The 25,150-nt window shown below is 42.7% G+C and overlaps 2 protein-coding genes across 5 annotated transcripts; both read left to right on the top strand.

The window, feature by feature from the left end:
• Positions 1 to 8,735: 8,735 nt before the first annotated feature.
• LOC125988749 (uncharacterized) lies at positions 8,736 to 13,669 on the top strand. The gene is made up of 7 exons (XM_049754369.2): positions 8,736 to 9,695; positions 10,608 to 10,913; positions 11,228 to 11,476; positions 11,595 to 11,720; positions 11,840 to 11,896; positions 11,978 to 12,504; positions 12,656 to 13,669. Exons 1-7 carry the CDS (start codon positions 9,644 to 9,646, stop codon positions 12,956 to 12,958), a joined length of 1,620 nt encoding a protein of 539 aa, XP_049610326.1. The 5' UTR covers positions 8,736 to 9,643; the 3' UTR covers positions 12,959 to 13,669.
• A 152-nt stretch (positions 13,670 to 13,821) lies between these two features.
• LOC125988752 (lymphocyte function-associated antigen 3-like) lies at positions 13,822 to 19,851 on the top strand. Of its 4 annotated transcripts, none has more exons than XM_049754376.2 (8): positions 13,822 to 14,495; positions 14,686 to 14,754; positions 16,129 to 16,419; positions 16,711 to 16,953; positions 17,066 to 17,191; positions 17,321 to 17,373; positions 17,486 to 17,579; positions 17,734 to 19,851. In XM_049754376.2, the coding sequence occupies exons 1-8, from the start codon at positions 14,447 to 14,449 to the stop codon at positions 17,784 to 17,786; spliced, it is 978 nt and encodes a 325-aa protein (XP_049610333.1). In that variant the 5' UTR covers positions 13,822 to 14,446; the 3' UTR covers positions 17,787 to 19,851. The 4 variants fall into 4 exon arrangements, with proteins under 4 accessions (XP_049610333.1, XP_049610335.1, XP_049610336.1 ...); XM_049754378.2 differs by having other exon boundaries at positions 17,648 to 19,851; XM_049754379.2 differs by lacking the exon at positions 14,686 to 14,754.
• Positions 19,852 to 25,150: the final 5,299 nt, after the last annotated feature.

Raw genomic sequence — 25,150 nt, 5'->3', positions numbered from 1 at the left:
TCGTATGAGCAAAAATCAGGGGAAGATTTAACAAGCCCCATTGCTGGATGACTCATCTGCCTCAAGGTGCAGTTGCAAAAATATTTATGAGATGTTGGTTCAATGAAATTAAGAAAAAACTAGAGCGGGACGAGAAATCCGGACATGGACTAATTATTAGCATTTACAGGCACATTTTATATACACACGTGCACACGCACGCGCACACACATACACATGTTTGACAAAAACTAGGTTTTAGTAAGGTGTTGGACACCGATAACTACTACTGCACTTTTACATGGACCTTGGGCTGACAAAGTGAAGTGCTCACAAATAGGGAGGCTGCGCTGATGAGCAATATAGCAGTGCTTTGGGCCTTGAACAGCAGAGGAAGGTTTTAAAGTTTTGATTTGTCTTTAATGCTATCTTTCCCAAGACACGCAAAATGTTGTACCAATACACAAAATTTATACGAAGGGTATATACTAAGGAAGGAATGAAAACAAATTTGAATGGTATAATAATTGATTAAAAAACAATAATTGAAAAATTAGCATTGGATTTAATTATGAATTGTAATAATGAAAAATAGAAATATCTCAGAAATCTGAAAAAGGTAAATGAGTGTCAAGCATAGGGTTAAAGCCATCTCCGATTAAAATTAGCGAATGACCAATGTATAATAATTTGGCTAAATAAAGTGGCTTTTTTCGTATCATCAATGCTCCTCGCTCTCCTTTCAAAATATGCACTGGGTTGAGAATGAAGAGAAAGACTAGATAACAAGCAACAGCTGCAGGAGTCGCTGATGGTGTAGGGGTACACTTGCCTGTCTTGTGTGCCGAAACCGTGAGTTCGATTCCCGCATATGACGGTGTCAGTGTGTTTGTGTGATACAAAAAAAACAATAAATAAAAATGAAGCAACAGCTACATGGCGGCCAAATTGTATAGGGTAAAATCCCACCAGAGGCGGGAGCCATTCAGACTGGCTGGAGCTGGATTGGAAATGGCGCTTTTTTTTTTAGTTTGAAGGAAGGTTTCTGCCTATCACCATCAATGTTTTAATCTGGATCTTGAAATGTCTATTTGCAGATAACTGTTATATATTGAACAGGCAATGTTTAAACATGTAAACATATCAGGGTGGCTGTCAAAGTTGTAAAACCCACTGTTGCTAGTTGTAAGATGAAAGAATAAAAATGAAGGAGTGAACCCTCCCAACAAATACAGATACATGGGGAATTGAAACAATGAAGTGGTTTAAACCACACACAATCACACACAGACTGTGACATTGAACAGTGCTCATGTTGGGGGGAGGTCATGGACAATCATCCCACGGTCCCTCTGAGGCCTCTCAGCATCCGGGACTCCACCTCTGGGACCCTGGCTCCTTTTCTTTCCCTCTTCTCTCATTCCTCTCCTCCTCCTGGTATATACAATGGACCTCTTTTGTATATTATACCATACATCATATATAATGCATCTCTTGTCATTGAATAGTTGTTGGAAGCACTTGACCTTAAAATTCATATTAGTGTCAGGTGGATCCACATATTGGATGATTCTGAACTGTATCATATAGTATAGTGCTGTATCCGAATACATGGTTTTCACGGTTGTCCTAGTGCAAATTAAATCCGCCTTGGTCAAAGCAGTGGTGGAAAACACTGCATTTATCATTCAAATTTGATGTGGCTCACCCTGCAATTTTAAAAACAAATAATAGTTCATATTCTAACAGGTAAATTGTTAAGTTGAGCATTGAAAGTTGAAAGAGACTTTTGATCTGAAATATTTGTCAGACTTTCATGCACCTGTGTGAACTGTTTCAAACAACATTTTGTCATTATTCAGTTTTCATCTTAGTAGCACTACACTGTTAACGAAAATACAGTGATGACAAAGCACAAAGGCCTTGCACAAAGTGAAAAAGCAAAACAAAGAAATTATGTGACGGTGCAGGTGCTGCATGTCAAACAGTTTGACGCCAAAGTCTTCAGAGGCATTTGTTTGTTTATAAAAAAAAATGTTGTTTTTTTTCAACTTGTCTGATGGCAGGAACATTAAACTTCAGAGGTTTCACCGTAGCATTTCGCTTGCTTAAAAGTGGTTCAAGAAGTTATTTTAAGTATTGCTCAAAGAGTCTGAAAGTTAATTTGACTAACTTTGCCGTACTTTTTAGAACATTCAGCTACCCGTTTGTTTCCTCCAACTTTGCAAAATAACTTGTCCTTGTATCGGTCCAGTTCTCTCCTTTTTTGTCCTTCTGTAGGTTTTTATGCCTCACAGCCGTCCCACCTTCACCCATCCTTTTCTTCTTATTCCTTGAGTCCCAATTTCCCATTTCCCTCCCAATCACAGACTCCCAAAGGCTTTGAGGCCATTCATGCCCCCATGAGGATACGCAGGCTCAAACACAGACACGATGGCGATAGCTCTACCTCAACCCTTTATTCAGCAACCGCGTCCCCCATCCCATGAGAGAGTCCCCCCTGAAAATAGAGAAAAATATCTATATATCCCAAGCCCTTTTCTGTATGGGGTGAGCTGAACTGATGAATGAGCTGGGGCAGATGTGGATGAGAGGAGAGCAATTAAAATCTTTTCTGTTCTCCTTTTTCCTCTTCACATCCAGAGGGAGCAGGAGGAGAGGGATTGTGTCTGGCACCAACAGAGAAATAACACACTCTGCTCCAGAAGTATTTGAACAGTGAAGCCATTTCTTTCATTTTGGTTGTAGACTGGAAATGCATTCATTCAATCATTTTAGCAAGCATTTTAATGTACTACCATGATCCTCTTTTGTTATTTAATTTGTTGTGTGTTACATGTCCAGATGTTCTTCGTAGCACCTTGGAAGAATGAAACTTCAATTTCCTGTACTGGTTACGTGTGAGCTGGGCGGCAGCCAAAGGCGGGGACCTTGGCGGTCTGATCCCCGGCTGCAGAAGCTGGCTCTTGGGACATGGAATGTCACCTCTCTGGCTGGAAAGGAGCCCGAGTTGGTGTGCGAGGCAGAAAGATTCCGACTAGATATAGTCGGACTAGCCTCCACACACAGTTTGGGTTCCGGTACAAGCCCTCTCGAGAGGGGCTGGACTCTCTTCCACTCTGGAGTTGCCCACGGTGAGAGGCGTCGAGCAGGTGTGGGTATACTTATTGCCCCCCGGCTGGGCGCCTGCACATTGGGGTTCACCCCGGTGAACGAGAGGGTAGCCTCCCTCCGCCTTCGGGTGGGGGGACGGGTCCTGACTGTTGTTTGTGTCTATGCACCAAACAGCAGCTCAGAGTACCCACCCTTCTTGGGGTCCCTGGAGGAAGTGCTGGAGAGCGCTCCTTCTGGGGACTCTATCGTTCTACTGGGTGACTTCAATGCTCACGTGGGCAATGACAGTGAGACCTGGAAGGGCGTGATTGGGAGGAACGGCCCCCCTGATCTGAACCCGAGCGGTGTTCTATTGTTGGACTTCTGTGCTCGACACGGATTTTCAATAATGAACACCATGTTCAAACATAAGGGTGTCCATGTGTGCACTTGGCACCAGGACACCCTAGGCCGCAGTTCGATGATCGACTTTGTAGTCGTGTCATCGGATTTGCGGCCGCATGTTTTGGACACTCGGGTGAAGAGAGGGGCGGAGCTGTCAACTGATCACCACCTGGTGGTGGGTTGGCTCCGATGGTGGGGGAAGATGCCGGTCTGACCTGGCAGACCCAAACGCTCTGTGAGGGTCTGCTGGGAACGTCTGGCAGAATCTCCTGTCAGGAAGAGCTTCAACTCCCACCTCCGGCAGAGCTTTTCCCACGTCCCGGGGGAGGCGGGGGACATTGAGTCTGAGTGGACCATGTTCCGCGCCTCCATTGTTGAGGCGGCCGACCGGAGCTGTGGCCGTAAGGTCGTTGGTGCCTGTCGTGGCGGCAACCCCCGAACCCGCTGGTGGACACCGGCGGTAAGGGATGCCGTCAAGCTGAAGAAGGAGTCCTATCGGGCCGTTTTGGCCTGCGGGACTCCGGAGGCAGCTGACGGGTACCGGATGGCCAAGCGGAACGCGGCTTCGGCGGTTGCTGAGGCAAAAACCCGGGCGTGGGAGGAGTTCGGTGAGGCCATGGAGAATGACTTTCGGACGGCTTCGAGGAAATTCTGGTCCACCATCCGGCGTCTCAGGAGGGGGAAGCAGTGCAACGTCAACACTGTTTACAGTGGGGATGGCGTGCTGCTGACCTCGACTCGGGACGTCGTGAGTCGGTGGGGAGAATACTTCGAAGACCTCCTCAATTCCACCTACACGCCTTCCATTGAGGAAGCAGGGCCTAGAGACTCTGAGGCGGATTCTCCAATCTCTGGGGTCGAAGTCACTGAGGTAGTTAAAAAACTCCTCGGTGGCAAGGCCCCGGGGGTGGATGAGATCCGCCCAGAGTTCTTAAAGCCTCTGGATGTTGTGGGGCTGTCATGGCTGACACGCCTCTACAACGTTGCGTGGACATCGGGGACAGTGCCTCTGGATTGGCAGACTGGGGTGGTGGTTCCCCTCTTTAAGAAGGGGGACCGGAGGGTGTGTTCCAATTACAGGGGAATCACACTCCTCAGCCTCCCTGGTAAGGTCTATTCAGGGGTGCTGGAGAGGAGGGTCCGTCGGGAGGTCGAACCTCGGATTCAGGAGGAGCAGTGTGGCTTTCGTCCTGGCCGTGGAACAGTGGACCAGCTCTACACCCTCGGCAGGATCCTCGAGGGTGCATGGGAGTTTGCCCAACCAGTCCACATGTGTTTTGTGGACTTGGAGAAGGCGTTCGACCGTGTCCCTCGGGAGGTTCTGTGGAGGGTGCTTCGGGAGTACGGGGTGCCGAGCCAACTGATAAGGGCGGTTCGGTCCCTGTATCACCGATGCCAGAGTCTGGTCCGCATTTCCGGCAGTAAGTCGGATTCGTTCCCAGTGAGGGTTGGACTCCGCCAAGGCTGCCCTTTGTCACCGATTCTGTTCATAATTTTTATGGACAGAATTTCTAGGCGCAGCCGAGGCGTTGAGGGGGTCCGGTTTGGGGACCTCAGCATCGCGTCTCTGCTTTTTGCAGATGACGTGGTGCTGTTGGCTTCTTCAGGCCGTGATCTCCAGCTCTCGCTGGAACGGTTCGCAGCCGAGTGCGAAGCGGTCGGGATGAGGGTCAGCACCTCCAAATCCGAGTCCATGGTCCTCGATCGGAAAAGGGTGGAATGCCCTCTCCGGATCGGGGATGGGATCCTGCCCCAAGTGGAGGAGTTCAAGTATCTTGGAGTCTTGTTCACGAGTGAGGGGAGGATGGAGCGTGAGATCGACAGGCGGATCGGTGCAGCGTCGGCAGTAATGCGGACCCTGTACCGGTCCGTTGTGGTGAAGAGAGAGCTGAGCCAAAAGGCAAAGCTCTCAATTTACCGGTCGATTTACGCTCCTACCCTCACCTATGGTCACGAGCTATGGGTCGTGACCGAAAGAACGAGATCTCGGATACAAGCGGCCGAAATGAGTTTCCTCCGCAGGATGTCCGGGCTCTCCCTTAGAGATAGGGTGAGAAGCTCGGTCATCCGGGAGAGACTCGGAGTAGAGTCGCTACTCCTCCACGTTGAGAGGAGCCAGATGAGGTGGCTCGGGCATCTTATCAGGATGCCTCCTGGACGCCTCCCTGGGGAGGTGTTCCGGGCATGTCCCACCGGTAGGAGACCCCGGGGACGACCCAGGACGCGCTGGAGAGACTATGTCTCTCAGCTGGCCTGGGAACGCCTTGGGATCCCCCGGGATGAGCTGGATGAAGTGGCTGGGGAGAGGGAAGTCTGGGAGTCCCTCCTGAAGCTGTTGCCCCCGCGACCCGACCCCGGATAAGCGGAAGAAGATGGATGGATGGATGGATGGATACATGTCCAGATGTTCTTCGTAGCACCTTGGAAGAATGAAACTTCGATTTCCTGTACTGGTTACGTGTTGAGAGTGGAGCAATGTGCCACGTAAAAAAAGAAAAATAATATAAAATTCCAAATTAATATCAAAAAATAAATCTAAGATCTAAAAAATCTACTGGCTAAACAGAACCTGTATTTGAAACGTGGTGCGCAACATTACACCGTATGCTTTACTTAGCCCTATTTGAATAACTTTTCATTTCGCTAGTGTACAAAATCTGTAATTGTAACATTGAGTGAACTAATATTGTTCTCCCAGGTGTCTAGGACCCGCAGGGTTTCTCAAGCCAATGCTCCCCCACATCCTTACCACGGAGGGGGCCTCTGCCATGCGGTGATGAATTGATCTGCGGCAGGAGGACACACAATGTAGGTCGCACGCTCCAGGGGTTGTCGTCCTCCAACGTGTACTTGTGCTTATGTGTGTGTATGTATGTGAGTCCCGCTGACTCTTGGGTGTTTGAGGGAGGATGGGTTGTGGTGGCTGACCTCTTACTGCTTCCCCAGTGGATAGTGTTATTGTGCGGGCAACGGTGGGTGTACCCACCTGCTACCGTATGATGCATGAGGAGTCGGTTCCCCTTTATATACCTTTTCCCGTTGCCATTTCTGTCTTTCCCTAATTCGTTCTTAAACACACAACCAGATACAAGGTGAGGCTATCCAGCTCATTTATTATGTTACTGCTTGATTTGTAGATTATAAGCGTGATGATAAACTGCACTCCTTGTTTGGTGGAATCGGACAATCGCACAGGTCAGTATTAAAAAGATGTTTTTTTCATACTCCACACTCTGTTTCTCTCACCTTGTAATCCAAAGTAAAAATTTAACAGTGGTCTAGCATTGCTCCTTTTAATATGGTGGCCTCCACCACTTTCCCACTTGTTTCTAACAACACACACAATCTGTTAGTGAGTGAACACAAAATTTAGTGTCCACTTTAGTAAAAGATTGAATTCTTAGTTTTAATAGATCACCAACAGCGTGCTCAAGTCAATACGCAATTTACAAAGTCTTGCAAGGATTTCAGTCAAACCAACCAACAAACAGCAATCAAGATGTCTCATCAAACACCTTTAACCTTTTGTGGAGATACAAAAGAAAACAAAAAACAAATAAAAATGTGCCCAAGTATGTAACCCACACTTTTGCAAAACACTTTGTAAAAACCTTCACCCATTGTTTTTCACCTTCAAAAAGTTTACAGAGATCGAAAACCAAAATGGATAGTTTGATACTCATTAAAAAAAATTACCTATTTTGCATGGCAATGCATTTTTATCTAAAGCCAAGCTACTCTTTAAATACGACAAAAGAAAAAAAACAGCGGAGCCTATATGTGCTATCATGCCCTGGCAGGCTAGGGCTCTCTGTCTCTTTTCTGCGTTACCTGTTGGTCCTCATATAATTACAATGGCTGCCCTCATCCATCATTGCATTGTTGTGGTGTACCCCGGGCCCATTCATTCTCTCGGCTGGCCAGCGCTACATAAAGAAACAATAGGTCTAAAAGTCTAAACAAACACGCAACGGGGTTCACAGTTAAAAATACATTTAAAATAATTTACAAAACGAAGAATTTAAGACATTTCTAATCAAAGTAAAGAAATAAATAAAGTAAGTTAATAAAATTACAAAATCTGTGCAGAACTAGAGCATGATTTTGGAAAAAAATATCATGCTTTAAAAGACCTTAAATATAGGGATGGAAAGAGACATCTTCAATATTTTACCTTGTCTTTGCTTCCACTTTTGTGAAACATTGATCTTCGTGGACAATCATTTTTGAGATCCTGTTTTGAAAATTGTTCTGGTTGGATATTTGAAACAAGTTTTTACTGCATCAATAGAACAAAAACACAAAACAGAGTCCAACATCCAAACATTGCCCACTTTTCCCTGTGAAACTGATTTATCTCTTTGAATTTTTTTCTTTGTGCACCATGGACCTATCCAGAGACTAATTACCGAGATGAGCCGTCCAAAAAGTGTATGCGTGTGTGTGTGTGTGCGCACGCGCGCGTGTGCGTGCATGTGTGTGTGTGTGTGCGTGTGTGTGTGTGTGTGTGTGCGTGCATGCGAATGTGTGAGTTTGCTTGGGAGTCGTATTTAATAACCCACTCTTTGCTCTCAGGCAAAAAACAGGGCATCACAAGCTGACAAAAGCACTGGTCGTCCAGTAGGTTAACGCAAGTGGGGGCGCACACACACACACACACACGCACACGCACACGCACACGCACACACACGCACACACACACACACACACACACACACGCACACACACACACACACACACACACACACACACACACACACACACACACACACACACACACATCATTGTGAAGCAGAATTCACCAAGCACTGGATTGTTCACCCACAAATAGGGAATGTGAGCTGGGGTTAGACCGTCGTGAAAGACTATAAAAATGGGACCCATTGCTTCCCTGCTTGGCACTCAGCATTAAGGATTGGAATTGGGGGGTTAGATCACCATATGATTCCCGAGCGCGGCACCGCTGCTGCTCACTGCTCCCCTCTCCCCCAGGGGATGGATGAAAATCACACGGGGATGGGTTAAATGCAGAGGACAAATTTCACCACACCCAGATGTGTGTGTGACGATCATTGGGACTTTGACTTTAACTTTATGTATATTACTCACGGCAAAAATCACTCTCTACCACCCATATTAAACAAGTAATAATAATAATAAAACAATTTGCAACCTGGGACCTGGAAACCTGGAAATGTCTTGTCATTGCAACCGGTCTGCATAAACAAAAGTATTGCATTTCTATTTCTGTCTTGAACACCTGTCAGTGCCAGTCCACAAGGACCAGGTTGAAAGGCTCACCAAAATTTGCCAGCAAAGAAGGATAAAACTTGATCTGGATGTCAACTCGAAAGCTCAAAATCTTTACCCATCATGGTTAACCAATATAGTTTGGTTAGTATTCTTTCCCTTGTTCCCGCATTGGGGAAGTTTTGTCATTTCTTAATGTTTACCTTTTTTTACATTATTGCTGTAAAACTGCAAATGTTCTCCAAAATAAGATATAGATTTTGATCGCTTTGTTGATACTTGGACAACTGAAAAAGTTCTTATCTCATTTCCGCTGAAAGGAACATGATTTTATGCCAACAGACAGTGAGGTGATTTTGAAATTGGTTATTTTTATGTGTTGACCAAGCGACCGGAAGTTAGCACACCTCTGTACCCCAAATGCGTACAGAGACTCTATTCTCAACAATGATTTAACGTGGTAGGAAATGTAAATATCGATATTCTACACTTCATTTCAACAAATTTCAACCGAATCCACACCATTTCTAGGAAATCACTATGTACCTTCAATGGTGAGCTATTTTTTAGATCAGGCTCACGAGCTACTCATGAGATCCTTGGGGACTGATGTCCTGTTGCCCAAAAATGTGCATGAAAACATTTCTAAAAAGGTAATCTGAAAATCCGGTCGCCGTGTTTTGGCCAGGAAACCAGGAAATGTTCTATAATTGCAACCGGTCCAACTAGTCTGCATCAACGAAACTATTGCATTTCTATTTCTGGTTGCCTTGAACACCTTTCAGTGCCAGTCCACAAGGACCAGGCTGAAAGCCTCACCAAAATTTGCCAGCAAAGAAGGATAAAACTTGATCTGGATGTCAACTCGAAAGCTCAAAATCTTTACCATGACTTCAACGTGACTTGACTACCCATCATGGTTAACCAATATAGTTTGGTTAGTCTTTTGTACCATCTCCTCGCTTTGGGTAAGTTCTGTCATTTCTTAATGTTTACCTTTTTTTACATTATTACTGTAAAACTGCAAATGTTCTCCTAAATCTGATATAGATTTTGATCGCTTTGTTGATACTTGGACAACTGAAACAGTTCTTGTCTCATTTGCAGCAACATGATTTCATACCAGCAGATAGTGGTGTTATTTTGAAATTTTCTATCTTTGTGTTAACCTAGCAAAAGTTTTTTGCGGGCCAATTAAAAATGGGCCGTGGGCCGTAATTGGCCGGTGGGCCATAGTTTGAACACACCCACATTACGTAGACGTGCAGATTGGGCTCGGTTACAAAAACAAATACGAAAAGATTTGCACTTTACCCTGATAAATACTAAGAGGCATACGATTAGTTTCACTCTTAATACTGGATGGTGCCAGTCGGAGTCTATTTCTTTATTTATTGGGTCACACTCTGTAAATTCTGTCTGTAGTTATTTTTCTTAATCTCGTGTTTTTGATTACAGCTCATGTGGTAGTCAATTTTCTTCATAGTGTGTTATGGTTTTACTGTAAGAGGGGGATTCTAAAATGTTGTCCTCCTTCATGAATCTTCATGAACCTTCATGAACAGAATCAAGTATCGTAGCTCACACACGAATGTTAGCATGCCCACTCTATTAGCATGCCCACGCAGACCGCAACAATCATGATAGAGAGATAGGAACACTCCCCAAACATGGAAATTGTGCAACTGTGACACTCCTGGTGATTAACAATCATGATAGAGAGATAGGAACAGTCCCCAAACATAGAAAATGTGCATCTCGCCTCACAGAAGTACTTTTTTTTTAATCCCACCTGCATGTAGCAGATTTTTTGAGTCTACATTTGTCCTCTTTGCCATCAGTAGTAACTTTCATCTATCTGTCTCTGTCCATCTCTCCAGTTGGCCCTTCCCCAGATTCTGAACGGCATCTGGAATATGTGCTCAAGGGCCAAGAGATAAACTTTCTGCCGTCTATCCCCGGAAAACCCAATCTAGTCGGGTGGATACATGATGGTATAGATGTGGTGTGGTTCGATCTGCTCGAGGAATATGTTTTTCCACCCTATGAGGACAGGATCACTCTTCACCAAGAATCTGCAAGACTCATCATCAAAGATGCCACATATGAAGACAGCGGAAACTATGACTTAAAGTTGATGATAAATGGCCAGCATCATCGTTTAAAGTATAGAATTGAAGTTATAGGTAAGCCTATTTTTCCATCTCTGTGCACAAAATATGCGGCAATTTCTTTCTTTCAATTTCTTTCATTACTGTGTGATGATGACCCCAAACATATAGGGAAAGCACAAATTTCATGGGCTTGAGCCTATTTTATTTGATTTTGGGCAAGAGGTGACTGACCTTAGGCCGCTTATCAGTTGATCAGAGGGCACTATCGACAAACATTCATACTCACAATCACACCTTTGGACGATTTAGAGTCTTCAATGAACAGCTGACTGTGCTTTCCTTTTACAGTCACATTAAATGTTGCTTCTTTGCTTGTTTGTTTACAGACAAAGTAGACCAACCAGACATATCGTGTGTGTTGACCAGCCCAAACAGAGTGTTGCTAGTTTGCTCAACAGAATCCAAACATCCCGACTTATTGGAGTTTAAGTGGAGGGCAAATGGAAAGGAGCATCCAGGACCAAACTTGCAAATAAATGTGAGAGGCAAACATGATGATCGAGTTTATCGTTGTGACGTGAGCAACCCTCTGACCAAAGAAACGGCCACTTTCACTGCCGGCGACTGCTTCCTGGGTAATCATCATCAATATTCGTGCAACCGGAAGATTCCAACAATGTTTATTTGAATGACATTTTGAACGAATGTATGCTGAGATGTTGGAATATTTCGAATTTTTGTACTTCTGTGCAGATAAGCCATCAGATGGTCCATATGACATCTGCAAAAGTAAAACAACAGCTTTACTCATTGGCGTCATCATCATATTGATCATCATCACTGTGATCATCATTACGGTCGTAGGTTTGCGAAGAAAAGGTAAAGGTGCTCATATGCAAACAGAAAGAAAAAAAACAACACAAAATATAAATATTCTGGTCTTAAAACATGTTTTTTATTTCACCAAGAAGTGAAAACCTGTCTGTGGTTTCTTGCAGCACGTCTTGAGAGATTAAAGAGCTGTGTTTTGAGAAAACAAAGTTCTACGTGTGAAGGTATGTTCGAGTCGAAGTTCATTTCCAATCGACTTGATTATTGTGATAACGCTAACAGATAGGCTTCATCTTTCTTCATAGAACTGCTGGGATCAGACATAAATTTACGACAGAAAGTGAAAGACATCCTGAAACGTCAACTGGACAACATCAAGCGTCCAAACGCTGTATGGCATCTGGATTTATGTGATGCACTGAAGCCGTACGGCATCACAAATCACGGCTGCATCGATGCAGTTAGCCAGCGTATATTTTGGTTGAAGGCAGACAACGCCTCGAACGCTCCTGAAGTCATTGCCAACCACTTCTTAGACACTGTAGAAGGTATTGGAGGATGTCCACAACAACTGCTGGCTGACCCACACCCGGAGAACACGTGCGTCAGAAAAGTGCAATGTTTCTTACATAGAAAACAGAAAGACCAACAGAACTACATTGATGAATGTAACACGACCAATGAGCAGAAGGAGTCATGGTTGCTGATCTTATGTGAGAAGAGCTTTGAGAATTGGACAAAGGTTTTCCAAAATCTCAAAGACAAGGGACTTTTCACAGGGAGTGAAATGGACAAGAAGCTCATAAAGTTCTGCTTCCTCAAACCCATCCAGGTAAATGGATGGCTTTACATATCCTGATAGACAATATGATATACTTTCAAATGACTTTTAAAAAGAACATTTGCATATTTGAATTATAATAACCTACCATATTGATATTCAATGTGATTTTTTTTTAAATCGAGTTTTTCTCTTCATTTAGGATAAGCTGAATAGGCTTTTAAGAGAATGGAACTCACAGCTGGCGAAAGAAGCTACAAAAGACAAACTCCGGCATGTCTCGAAAAAGATTGTCAACAAGTGCAAGCAGAAGTTTATTCCTGAAGTACAGAACCCCGAAAATGAACCAGTTTATGAGCGCTGCAGGCTTATTATGGCTGAAAATGGATGGAATGAACTAGAGAATGAAGAGGCAGCAGCAGAACTGTTTGGAAAATTAAGAAATGAGTTGCTGAATAAAATACCACAGCAGATGCCACAAATCACAACAGAACAGGGAAATTAGGAAAAAGAAAAAAAAAGTAAAACAAAACAGACGACTAGTCCAGTGAGAACAATAAAAGTGTAGCTATTTTAGTTCACTTGTTTTGCCTATTGTGCATGAGGTTCTACATGAAGCTATTCTTCTTTGATATATAGTAACAGGTGGGACGTATTATGCTAACTAAGAAATACGTTTTGAACAAATTATATATGAAATTTGATACATTCCCTGCACCATCCTGATGATCTCTGAAGCCATGAAAATTATTGGACAAAGATTTATTTGACATTATTTGGAAGGACAACAAATTAGGTCACCATGAAGGCAAAGCAGTCTTTGGCAATTATTAAAGTATGTGAGCAGCAAAAGACTTCTTTGGAAATCACTGCTCGAGTGCCTTCTGGTGAGGTGCAGGATGCTGCTTATTTTCTTATTTTCTTTCTGTTAAATAAATATGAAGCATTTTGTATTTGCATGTATATTTATTTCATCGTCACTAAATGTTAGTTTTAGGACTGATATGTTCTGCAGCTGATGATGTTAAAAATAACCACAGGAAAAAAATGGTCTCATTTCTACTTGCTGGTGTGAAGTTACCGTGCAAAGGCGTGAGTTGGATTTGTTTGTACAATGCATGTATTGTATGAGGTAACACTGTTGCCTTGAAACGTAAATATTTATACTGGTAATGGCCGGTATTATGAAAAAAAAAAAAAAAAAAAAAAAAAACAACTCGAGAATGTTGTGTGACTCCTTTTCCTGGTCTTTGCCGATCTGTCTTCATTGGAAGGAGCCCAAGCCTGCTCTGCTGGCTGAAATGCACCTGATTTGTTTTTTGCAAGCTTGACTCTCATAAGGCAAAAAGAAAAACAGTTGCAAGCTTCCCGTTGTAAACATTAAGACACAAAACGATATCAAGGGGAATAAACATGCTATTGACACATATTTAGATCATCTACTGACTTTTGAAAATTATGTCCTCCCGCTCATGGTTTGAAAATCTAAGCTCGGGCACCAGCGAGAAATTCTTTCACTTTAAAAACAACACCCTCGGTCGTTTGCTGTCACACTGTCAGTGGAGCAACACGTCATTTGTTTCACATACTTTAAGAGGGACAAGAGCTGATCGGTGATTCGCTTTTGAATATTCTAAGATGGTCTACCAACATGCTATGATCGATTATCATCAAAATGTGTTCAAATAAGATTCATGGGCCATAATACATTGTATTTGGGGTATTTCTCTGGGCTAATCAAAAAGCCATCTCAGTTGTTGATAAGTTGATCCAGTTTGGCCACTTGCACACAATGGCTGGCTAATGTTGATAAGTTGATCCAGTTTGGCCACTTGCACACAATGGCTGGCTAATCATTACATCAGGGGTGTGGATTGTGCTCCGTCAAAATAATAAAGACATAAAGACTTGCACTGATAAATAAGAGCCAAAGGTTTACTTTCTACTACTGGATGGTGCCAAAGGCAAACATTAGATTGACTTCTAATACTGGATGGTGCCAGTCGTCCTGTTGCTTTATTCATTGGGTCATGTTGATCTCGGTAAGTTCGGTCTATATCTATTTTTCTTATTTCTTTAATTACAACTCCTGCGGAAGTCAATGTTCTTTATATAATGTCCAGTGTGTTATGGTTTTACTGTAAGCGGGTGATTCTAAAATGGCGTCCTCCTTCAACTGCAAGTTCAACACTTGGGTGTTGAGGCCATCTACACTTTGTGTGCTCATTCCAGGTATAAATTCATCGGGCGCAATGAATCACAGATATCTATGGATGTTTTTATTCAGCAGTTTCGTTTCGGGTAAGTTCTCTCATTTCTCAATGTTTTCACTTGAATGAAAGCTTTTGCAGTATTAATATTCTTAACATTGTCTAAAATGGACAGTTTAAGTGGGTGTTTCTAAAATTGAGCCTAAAATAGTGACGGGATGCTTTATCCAAATTATAAAGACTGAATAAGACTGAATGAAAAGAATTTGCCTGCCTGCTCCTACGATCACATGCAAAATCATTACATTAGACCACCTCCGCTGCAAAATAGACCTACTCTTATCCCATCTAAAATGTAATCCACTTTATGAAACCTCATTTCCAGATGCACTTGGTGGCGAGGCGAAAATGCCCAGTGAGGTCATGCGTGTTTAACGACGGAAATAAGTATCGTAACTCACGCACGATTTGCTCACATTAGCACGAGACTGATTAACAATTAACAACCATGATAGAGGGATAGGAACAGAAGGAAAAACAGGAGTTTTATTAATTGTTGTCATCATCAGAATAGTCATTGTCCTCGTGATCATCATTAGGGTCCTGGCTTTCCGGACAAAATTTAAAGACGCATATACAGTGTTCCCTTGCTATAATTGTGGTTCACATTTCGTGGCCCTGGAGTTTCACCAATTTGTTTTTGCTTATATTTATTTGATTTCATAGGAATGATGAATGGCAAAATGACTTTTTAGCCATTGTCATGCTCGTCCCCTTCTGGGGCCAGAGCACGCTCCTCTAATAGCTCGTATAGCACCTCATATTTATTCATTTTACATTTTAAAAGTTGAATTTCTTAAGTGTATTTATACACTTATACACTTATTTATACACTTATATTTCTTAAGTCTATTCTAAAAATAATAATAGTAATAATAATATCAAAGTCAACCCTACTTTCACTTATATTGGGCACGTTTTGAAACGTAAAAAACACAATAGTCAAAGAAACACTGTATACATAAAGAAAGAAACAAAACAACAGTTATTATCTTAATACAAACACATTTTTCCACCAAGAAATGAAACTATGTCTCTGGTTTCTTGCCGAATCTTTTGAAAATACAGAAAAAAAGATTCCAAGAAGTCCATGTAACACGCCTGATGGTATGATCTGTCAACACTTGTAGAGTTAAAAGCAATGACTGCATCCATTCAAGTAGCAATGAAGTTCATTTCCAGTCGAGTTGATGATTGTAACACTTTTCTTATGGAAATCCTTCGAAAGAGCATTAAAAAGGTGCAGCTCAGATTCACTGCTTAGATTAAATTACCAAATGATCAACACACTCTTTGCAAAACAAGATATAAATACTAGTTGTTGTTTTTTTACTATCCTGCAACTGGCTGATCGTTTCATGGGAGGAATCCATGAATGCCTGTCTTTCTCTGTCTATCCATCCAGCATCCCAGGATCTGAAGTATGCACTCAAGGGTCAAGAGATAAACTTTAAGCCATCCATCAACAAAAAACCTGATCAAATTTTCTGGTTATTTCACGATGGCCGAGGTTTGGTATTATTTAACGACGAGGGTGAATTCAAGTTTTCCTCATACGAGGACAGGATCATTCTGGATCACAATACTGCGGAACTCACCATCTACAACGTCACATATGAAGACAGCGGAAGTTATATCTTAAGGTGGAAAATAAACAATGAGGATTACCGCTTAAAGTACCCAGTTGAGGTTATAGGTAAGTAAATCTTTGCATTCATAATCGGTTGATAGTTACTGTGAATTCTTACTTTTTTCCTTACATTTTGTGTATTCTGGCCAACACCTTTTAAGTTGGGGACTTTAAGTAGCCAGGTAGTGGACTAGCATTTCATTTTAACGTCGTTTCGTCCACAGTCACGCACAACTTGAAATGTGACCTTTGGTTCATAATTTTGTCTTGAAAGAACTAGCGTTTTGCCAGTTTTACTGAACTTTACATTTGTATGCGTACCTCATAAGTTTTACATGATGTGTTTTTCATTTGCAGACAATGTCACCAAACCCAACATCTCTTGTAAAATGGTCGACCAAAACCAGGCATTCCTTGAGTGCTTAACAGAGGGCAAAAGTGATCCTTTGTTAAAATTTAAGTGGCGCTCACAGGGAACCGAGCAAACGGGTCCAATTTTGAAAATAAATCTCAGTGATGAACAAGATGTTTATCACTGTGATGTGAGCAACCCCCTGACCAATGAAACGGCTTCATTCCTCGCTAAGGACTGCTTCCTTAGTAAGTATGATCAACATGAATGCAACTAGAATGGTCAAGCAGTGTTTGGATTGAATTGGAATGATATTTTGACATTACCGTGAACCGCTATGGATTTTTGTTTTCCGTGCAGACAAAATACCACAAGATGGAATTCTCATCTCTACTGATATGACATCACTATTAGTAACTGGCATTACGGGCATTGTGTCGGGCTTCATTCTAGGATACATTGTTCGCAGAAAATTTCAATGTTCAGGTAAAGAAAACATGAAACACAAAGGCACAGGCCACAGTAATGTTGACTAGTACTTCAAATGATCATAGTACAATTTACTCCCTTTTACCTTTCATAAAAATATATTCACAATTTCTCTCATTTTTGCAGAACTTTTTAAAATTATACGAGCAAAATATTTTGAAAGACAAAAAACCACAGAGGTATGTTTCATCTGTCATGTTTGTAAAGCTGCATTCTAATATGTGGGACTCCAGACTATTTCCATCAAAGTGTTCTTTCTCTACACTTTAATTTCTTGTGTTGCTGTATTAGGCTGCAAATCCCAAGCTGCTCAAGGAAAAGAGATCCTTCAATAGTGAACCAAAACAACCACCGATCAGCCAAGAAAAGCAAAACCTTGGCTCAGGTGCTCTAAATTGTAATTTATGGCTGTGTGCCTGTTTCTGGCTGTTTGTGACATTCTGGTGTTTTTAGGATCTAGCAAGGATGAGATGATGAATGAAAGCTAGCCACAGATGGCGTCTTTAACCTCATTGCTTCCTGGTGTGTTTAATCCACAGGCGAGGACGCTAGGGATGAAGACCTCTCCCAGACGCAAGAACTCGATAGTTAACAAGGACTACGATTTTTAAGACCAAAAACGTGTGGGGGTCGGAGAGAGAGAGAGAGAGAGAGAGAGAGATACTACTATATTATACGCATTCACATGGACCACAGTGATTGATTGATTGATTGATTGGATTGATTGATTGATTGATTGACACCTTTTATTCTGAACATTCAAATACACAAACAATACCGAACTTCCCATTTGCCATCAGACAAAATCCCTGCATAAAACCAAATGAAATTGAGGAAGTGAAATGAAAGATAAAATAGAGAGAGAAAAACGGAAAGGAGTGAGAAGAAGCATAGCTTTTTAGCTCTCACGCCTTTATCTAAACATAATCATCATCAATCACCCCACAAGATATCCGCACAATACTTTAATGAACCTTTATTGTAGCTTTATACGCTTTATTGTTTTTTAAACACTTTTTCTGTATTTGGAAACACTTTTGTATTTTTTGTAAAGTCAAACTAACAGAGATGGGGACTCGAGTCACTGTGACTTGGACTCGAGTCGACTTGAGTCGCTGTTTTGATGACTTGTGACTTGACTTGACAAAAATAAAAAAACTTGAGACTCGACTTGGACTTGGAAGTTAAAGACTTCGGACTTGACTTGACTTGACTTGGGACACGATGACTTGAATGACTTCAGTGTTATTTAGGTTATGTTTTCAGTTTGAATATAAAATTAATAATACATTGAAAAAAGTAATATCGATAACACGGTAGGAGCGCAGGCTGAGAATGGCGTTGTCATGATTGGATCGCTACTCTATCAATCAATCAGTCGTGCCTTCTCTACCTACCTAACGTGTTTACTGGAGAATCACGCCCCTTTATGTCAGACATGCACAAACATGTCGGCGGGAGCGGTACCGCGAGTCATCACCTTCGTAATTACCTTTATGACGGCAAAAGACGGACAGCACAGTGCAAGATATGCAACAGAAACATTTCAGACAGCCAGACGACAACTTCAAACTTTGTCCGTTTGAAGTTTATAGAGCTCTGGTGTCTCCAGATGTTACAGATAAAACATAAAATGTTTCTAATTTCGAATGTGTTTCTTCTTTCAGATTTTTTTCAGATTTTTTCATATTTGCAACTCAAATGTGTCAGACACTGTCGGCAGACGTTCATTTGTTTGGATTGAGCTGTCAATCATTGTATGAGGTCATTTCTTTTTTGTTTGATTCCATGGTGTATTTTACTGAATATCAGGAATTACAGTGCAAATCCAAATTATTGTCATATTTTTTAAACAGGTTAGACACATTGGACGATGATGGTTACTTAAAGTTACTTATATCTTGTCTTTTCACGTTACTAAAATCAGATTCTGCGGGTAAAATTGCAATAATAAGGTGACTTGACTTGGACTTGACTTGACCTATTTAAGGACTTGACTTGGACTTGACTTGACCTATTTAAGGACTTGACTTGACTTGCCCAAGAAAAAAATGACTTGGGACTTACTTGAGACTTGAAGGTTAAGACTTGAGACTCATTTGAGACTTGCACATGTGTGACTTGGTCCCATCTCTGCAAACTGACTTGCAGAAACACTCTAATTTACATTTACACCTCCCATCTCGCCCGCAAGGCAACCTCGATTGCCAGAGATGTGAGTCACCCGGCTCACTCTTTGTTTGACCTTCTGCCCTCTGGGAAGAGGTACAGGAGCCTGCGCTCCCGCACCACCAGACTCGCCAACAGCTTCTTTCTCCAGGCTGTTAGGGCCTTGAACTCGCTACCCCCTTCTGCGTAGCGTGCGGCACTGTTGCGCTATTTTCGGGAATGTCTGCTGTACGCGCACTTGCTCCTTTTTTTTTTTTTTTTTCTGCTCCTCTTATTTATTTATTTATTGTTGTGTTATTTATTCATTATTTATTCAGCACGCTTTTGTTATACTTGTTTACCTGTTGTGAGCCATGTCTTGTCACCGTGGGATAGGGGGGAACGAAATTTCAGTTTCTTTGTGTGTCTTTGGCATGTGGAGAAATTGACAATAAAGCTGACTTTGACTTTGACTTAATTTATTTAAATAAATAAAACAATAAATATGAGTATATTGTTCATATTATATTGTAAATAAGTTTTGAATATTTTCTGGTGGTTGTTTTGCTTTTGCCTTATACAGTGAAGGAATGGGGTCGAAATACAAAAAGTCCTGCCTAGCTACAAAAACAGATATGCTCAAACCTCATTGAATAAAGTACATAAGCAGACAAGTATATTGACATATTAAATAAATAAAAGAAACATTTTAAGCATATAATTATACCTACACACCAAATCAATAAAGAAGACATAACCAGACATTTTTGATAAGTGGTAATGAGAAAGGTTTTTGATCTGATATATGTTTCTGAGCACTTTGACATAACAAATGTTTTTTGATATATTGCCTGAATAGCTTAATGACCCTTAAGGAGCTGTTTAATGCATGCCTGATGATTTTCTAAATCACGGACACTGCCAAAGTCGTCTAAAAATGTTCAGTACTTGATTGTATCTTATGTTTTGACTAATGCTAGACGCCAGTTTTCGATTACTACTGAACGTTCTGGACAGAAGAAAATAGTTTGCCTAACAAAGAAAGGATATGGTCGAAAGCATGATTAAACTAAGAATATGATGACATAAGCAAGTACATGGAGTATCAAAAGAACAAATGACTTCAGTGTTATTTAGTTTATGTTTTCAGTTTTCTGAATGGAGACTTTCTGCTCTTGAGCATGGTCGCACGAAAGGCCCAGCGCTGTATTGTACTTTCCTGAAAACAGAGCTTTCTGAACAAGAATTGTGATTGAACTCAACCAACCTGTGTAAGTCTAATTTCTGCATCAGTGTCTTAGCATTTTCCTAAATCTGAAGAAATCAAACGAGCACGCAGTGAGTAAATTGGATAACAGGTGATAACAGGCAATGGCTTTTGCCGCGAGGCGCAGATAGCGCGCTCCCTGAATTGTGGACAAAATCCAACTACCGTAATTTCCGGACTATAAACCGCGACTTTTTTCCAAAATTTTGAACCCTGCGGCTTATAGTCAAGTGCGGCTTATATAAGATTTTTTTTGTGATTTTTGTGATGATTTGATCACTTTTATACACTCGTAAAAAGGCTGTGGACCACTGTCGTGCGGTATCTTGAAGGAAAAAACAACAACAAAAATACTATTTTGAAACACTACTATGGCTGCTGCTTATTCTGGCTGTGTTGCTTGTGGCTATTATGAGCTTTAGTAGGAATGCACGCTAGGTGACCTGCGTCAAAGGGCTCTAAACCCTGTCTCTTACTCTGCTATGTGACTCAGAGATTACACAAAGCACTGGTGCTGTTTGGACCATCTGCATTGTATTAAAACGCAATCAATCAGCATTTAAATTCAATTCTTCTGACATTTTGCTCACCAAAAACAAATTGTAATGAATGTGAACTTTTAATGCATTTTATTCAGAATGTTACTTTGAACCCTGAGGCTTAAATGGCGGCGCGGCGTATTTATGGATTTTTACGGCTTTCTGTGTACTGTCTTTCTTTGTAAAAAACTCATGTGCACGTGCGGCTTATAGTCCGGTGCGGTTTATGTAAGAAAAAACAAAAATATCCCTGAATTTTCGCTGGTGCGGCTTATAGTCTGGTGCGGCTTATAGTCCGGAAATTACGGTAAATATATATATATATATTATATATATATATATATATATATATATATATATATATATATATATATATATATATATATATATACTGTATATACGGCTGACTAGCTCAATCAGTAAGTGACATGACTTACAAACGGAAGACCCGGGTTCGATTCCCGGCAGGGGCACAATATGAGCAATGAGCGATTACCTTACCAGCAGTCAGTGTGGGTCCTTAGGCAAGACCCTTAACGATACCGCCTACCTCAGAGATAATGAGAGTACAAGAAACGAAAGACATGCCGGCTCAGACGTCGCCCGGACAAACAAGGTCTGCGTCAGGTGCTGGGGAACCAGAGCACCCTGATGAAAAATGGGCTACTGGAACAAGACACAAATGGGCGAGATGCGAGAATAAGGATCTGTTGGAATGCTACTACTTCAGCAACCCGAGCGAGAGGGGTTACATGCGGAGAATGCGGGAACAATGGCAACTTCAATACCCACAGTCAACACTATCGGCCAAGCAACTAGTAGCTCAATGTTCCAATATCCATAAACGGCACCTGCTATCACACCTCGAGATTGATGAGATACAACACAAATGCCATAGCGAAGGCCAACCAGAGCACCAGGTCAGAGACGAGTTAAATCCATGTAAAAGCCCAGAGGTTGGGTACGAAACCCCAATAAGCACAATCAAGCTGAACGAGGCAGCAACTGACCTGAAGAACAAGATCACGGTGAGAATGAATGCTCGGGAACCTAGATACACACTGCAGAGGCTAAGTGAAGTACCCTCAGAAAGTCTCCTAGAAGATGTGAATGCAGCATTGACAACAATTCCTACGGCTACCATCACTGAAACCAATGAGCTGATATACACCTCAGCAGCAGTGATCCTAGAAATGCTTGGCTACAAGAAGAATGACCATATGCGACCACAACAGTGCCCACCATGGAAGAGAAGGCTGGAGGCCAAAATCAAGATAGCACGGAGAGAAGTGAGACAAATGACAGAGGCCCAGAAAGGTACAATGAAAAAGCAAGTTCCCAAGAAATACAGCCATATGCCCATACCTGAAGCACTCGAAACTGCCAAACAAAGACTCCAAGCCTTGGCCAGCCGCCTAAAGAGGTACACAAGAGAGAATGAAGCCAGACGAATAAACAGGTTGTTCACAACACAACCAGCGAAAGTGTACGCTCAGTGGCAGGGGAATAATAGCAGAGCAGACCCACCAAGGCTGGAAACTGAACAGTACTGGAAGGATATATGGGAGCGGGAGGCATCACATAAGAAGGATGCACAGTGGCTGGTGGCTCTGAGAAAGGACCACAGCAAGCTCCCTGAACAGAACCCAGTAACCATCACAGTGGCAGACATCCAGAGAAGAGTCTCAGGAATGAAAAACTGGACAGCACCAGGCCCTGACATGATCCACAGCTACTGGCTCAAGAAACTTACAACTCTCCATGAGCGCCTGGCAGCACAAATGAACCAGCTGCTAAGGGATGGGACTCACCCTGAATGGTTAACCCAAGGGCGTACGATCCTGATCCAGAAGGATCCATCAAAGGGTACAGTCCCATCCAACTACCGGCCAATCACCTGCCTCTCCACAACATGGAAGCTGATGTCGGGCATACTATCAGATAAGATCAGCAGGCACATGGATCAATACATGAGCACTGCTCAGAAAGGGATTGGTAAAATTACCAGAGGAGCAAAACATCAACTCCTGGTGGATAGAACAGTCACCCAAGACTGCAGAACTAGACGTACCAACCTGAGCACTGCCTGGATTGATTACAAGAAAGCATATGACTCAATGCCACATACTTGGATCACTGAATGCTTGAGGCTGTACAACATCAATGGAACTCTGAGAACCTTCATCGCCAACTCGATGAAACAGTGGAAAACCACACTTGAAGCCAATGGCAAGCCACTTGCACACGTGACCATCAAATGTGGTATATACCAAGGAGACGCTCTGTCCCCAATGCTGTTCTGTATAGGACTGAACCCCCTCAGCCAAATAATCAACAAGACGGGCTATGGATACCAACTCAGGAATGGGGCCACCATCAGCCACCTCCTCTACATGGATGACATAAAGCTGTACGCTAAGAACGAGCGGGACATTGACTCCCTGATCCACACTACCAGGATCTACAGCTCTGACATCGGAATGTCATTCGGACTTGAGAAATGTGGCCGCATGGTGACTAAAAGAGGAAAGGTAATCCACACAGAGGGGGTCTCACTCCCAGAAGGAACAATAGCAGACATTGAGGACAGCTACAAATACCTTGGAATTCCACAGGCAAATGGCAACCTTGACGAGGAAACAAGGAAAGCAGCCACAGCCAAATACCTCCATCGAGTAAGGCAAGTCCTAAGAAGTCAGCTCAATGGCAAGAACAAGTCCCTAGCCATTAACAGCTACGCCCTACCAGTAATCAGGTACCCTGCAGGAATCATACGGTGGCCAAAGGAAGATATACAGACCACAGATATCAAGACACGGAAGCTCCTAACCATGCATGGAGGGTTCCATCCCAAGTCCAGCACCCTGAGACTGTACACTAGCCGTAAAGAAGGAGGCCGAGGACTAGCGAGCGTGAGAGCCACAATCCAAGATGAAACATCCAAGATCCATAAGTACATCAGGGATAAGGCCCCAACGGATGACGTGCTCAGTGAATGTCTCAGACAATGGGCATCAAAGGAAGATGAGGTGCTGGAGGGACCATCATGGGAGGACAAGCCCCTACATGGGATGTACCACCGAAACATAGCTGAAGTAGCTGATATCCAGAAATCCTACCAATGGCTAGAAAGAGCTGGTCTGAAGGACAGCACAGAGGCACTGATCCTGGCTGCACAAGAACAGGCCTTGAGCACCAGAGCAATAGAGGCCCAAATCTACCACACCAGACAAGACCCCAGGTGTAGATTGTGCAAAGAAGGTCCTGAGACAATCCAGCACATAACTGCAGGGTGTAAGATTCTGGCAGGTAAAGCATACATGGAGCGCCATAACCAAGTAGCTGGAATAGTGTACAGGAACATCTGTGCAGAGTATGGACTGGAAGTCCCAAGATCCAAGTGGGAAACACCTCCAAAGGTGGTAGAGAATGACCAAGCCAAGATCCTCTGGGACTTCCAGATCCAGACAGACAGAATGGTAATGGCGAACCAACCGGACATTGTGGTGGTGGACAAAGAGCAGAGGAAAGCCGTTGTGGTTGACATAGCCATCCCAAATGATGGTAACATTAGGAAAAAGGAACATGAGAAACTTGAGAAATATCAAGGGCTCAGAGAAGAGCTGGAGAAGACCTGGAAAGTTAAGACTTCAGTGGTACCTGTGGTCATTGGAGCACTAGGGGCAGTAACCCCCAAACTGGAGGAGTGGCTGAAACAGATCCCAGGAAAAACATCTGACATCTCAGTCCAGAAAAGTGCAGTACTAGGAACAGCAAAGATACTGCGTAGAACCCTCAAGCTCCCAGGCCTCTGGTAGAGGACCCGAGCTTGAAGGGAAAAAGAGACCACCCACGGGGGGTGAGGCAAAAGTTATTTTTTTGTTTATATATATATATATATATATATATGCCCTGCGATTGGCTGGCAACCAGTTCAGGGTGTCCCCCGCCTACTGCCCGATGACGGCTGGGATAGGCTCCAGCACGCCCGCGACCCCCGTG

The sequence above is a fragment of the Syngnathus scovelli genome, chromosome 2, assembly GCF_024217435.2.
Source record: "Syngnathus scovelli strain Florida chromosome 2, RoL_Ssco_1.2, whole genome shotgun sequence".
NCBI classification, from domain to species: Eukaryota; Metazoa; Chordata; class Actinopteri; order Syngnathiformes; family Syngnathidae; genus Syngnathus; species Syngnathus scovelli.
The sequence above is the reverse complement of the archived record's forward strand: the minus strand, read 5'-3'. Positions and strand labels throughout refer to the sequence as shown.

Bases quoted from the DNA above. Each gene is read 5' to 3' on its own strand.
- LOC125988749 (XM_049754369.2), top strand. From the start codon at position 9,644: ATGGTTAACCAATATAGTTTGGTTAGTCTTTTGTACCATCTCCTCGCT. The intron at 11,477-11,594 runs GTAATCATCATC...ACTTCTGTGCAG, and splicing joins TGCCGGCGACTGCTTCCTGG to ATAAGCCATCAGATGGTCCA. The intron at 11,897-11,977 runs GTATGTTCGAGT...CTTTCTTCATAG, and splicing joins ACAAAGTTCTACGTGTGAAG to AACTGCTGGGATCAGACATA.
- LOC125988752 (XM_049754376.2), top strand. From the start codon at position 14,447: ATGGTGCCAGTCGTCCTGTTGCTTTATTCATTGGGTCATGTTGATCTC. The intron at 16,954-17,065 runs GTAAGTATGATC...TTTTCCGTGCAG, and splicing joins CGCTAAGGACTGCTTCCTTA to ACAAAATACCACAAGATGGA. The intron at 17,374-17,485 runs GTATGTTTCATC...TTGCTGTATTAG, and splicing joins AAAGACAAAAAACCACAGAG to GCTGCAAATCCCAAGCTGCT.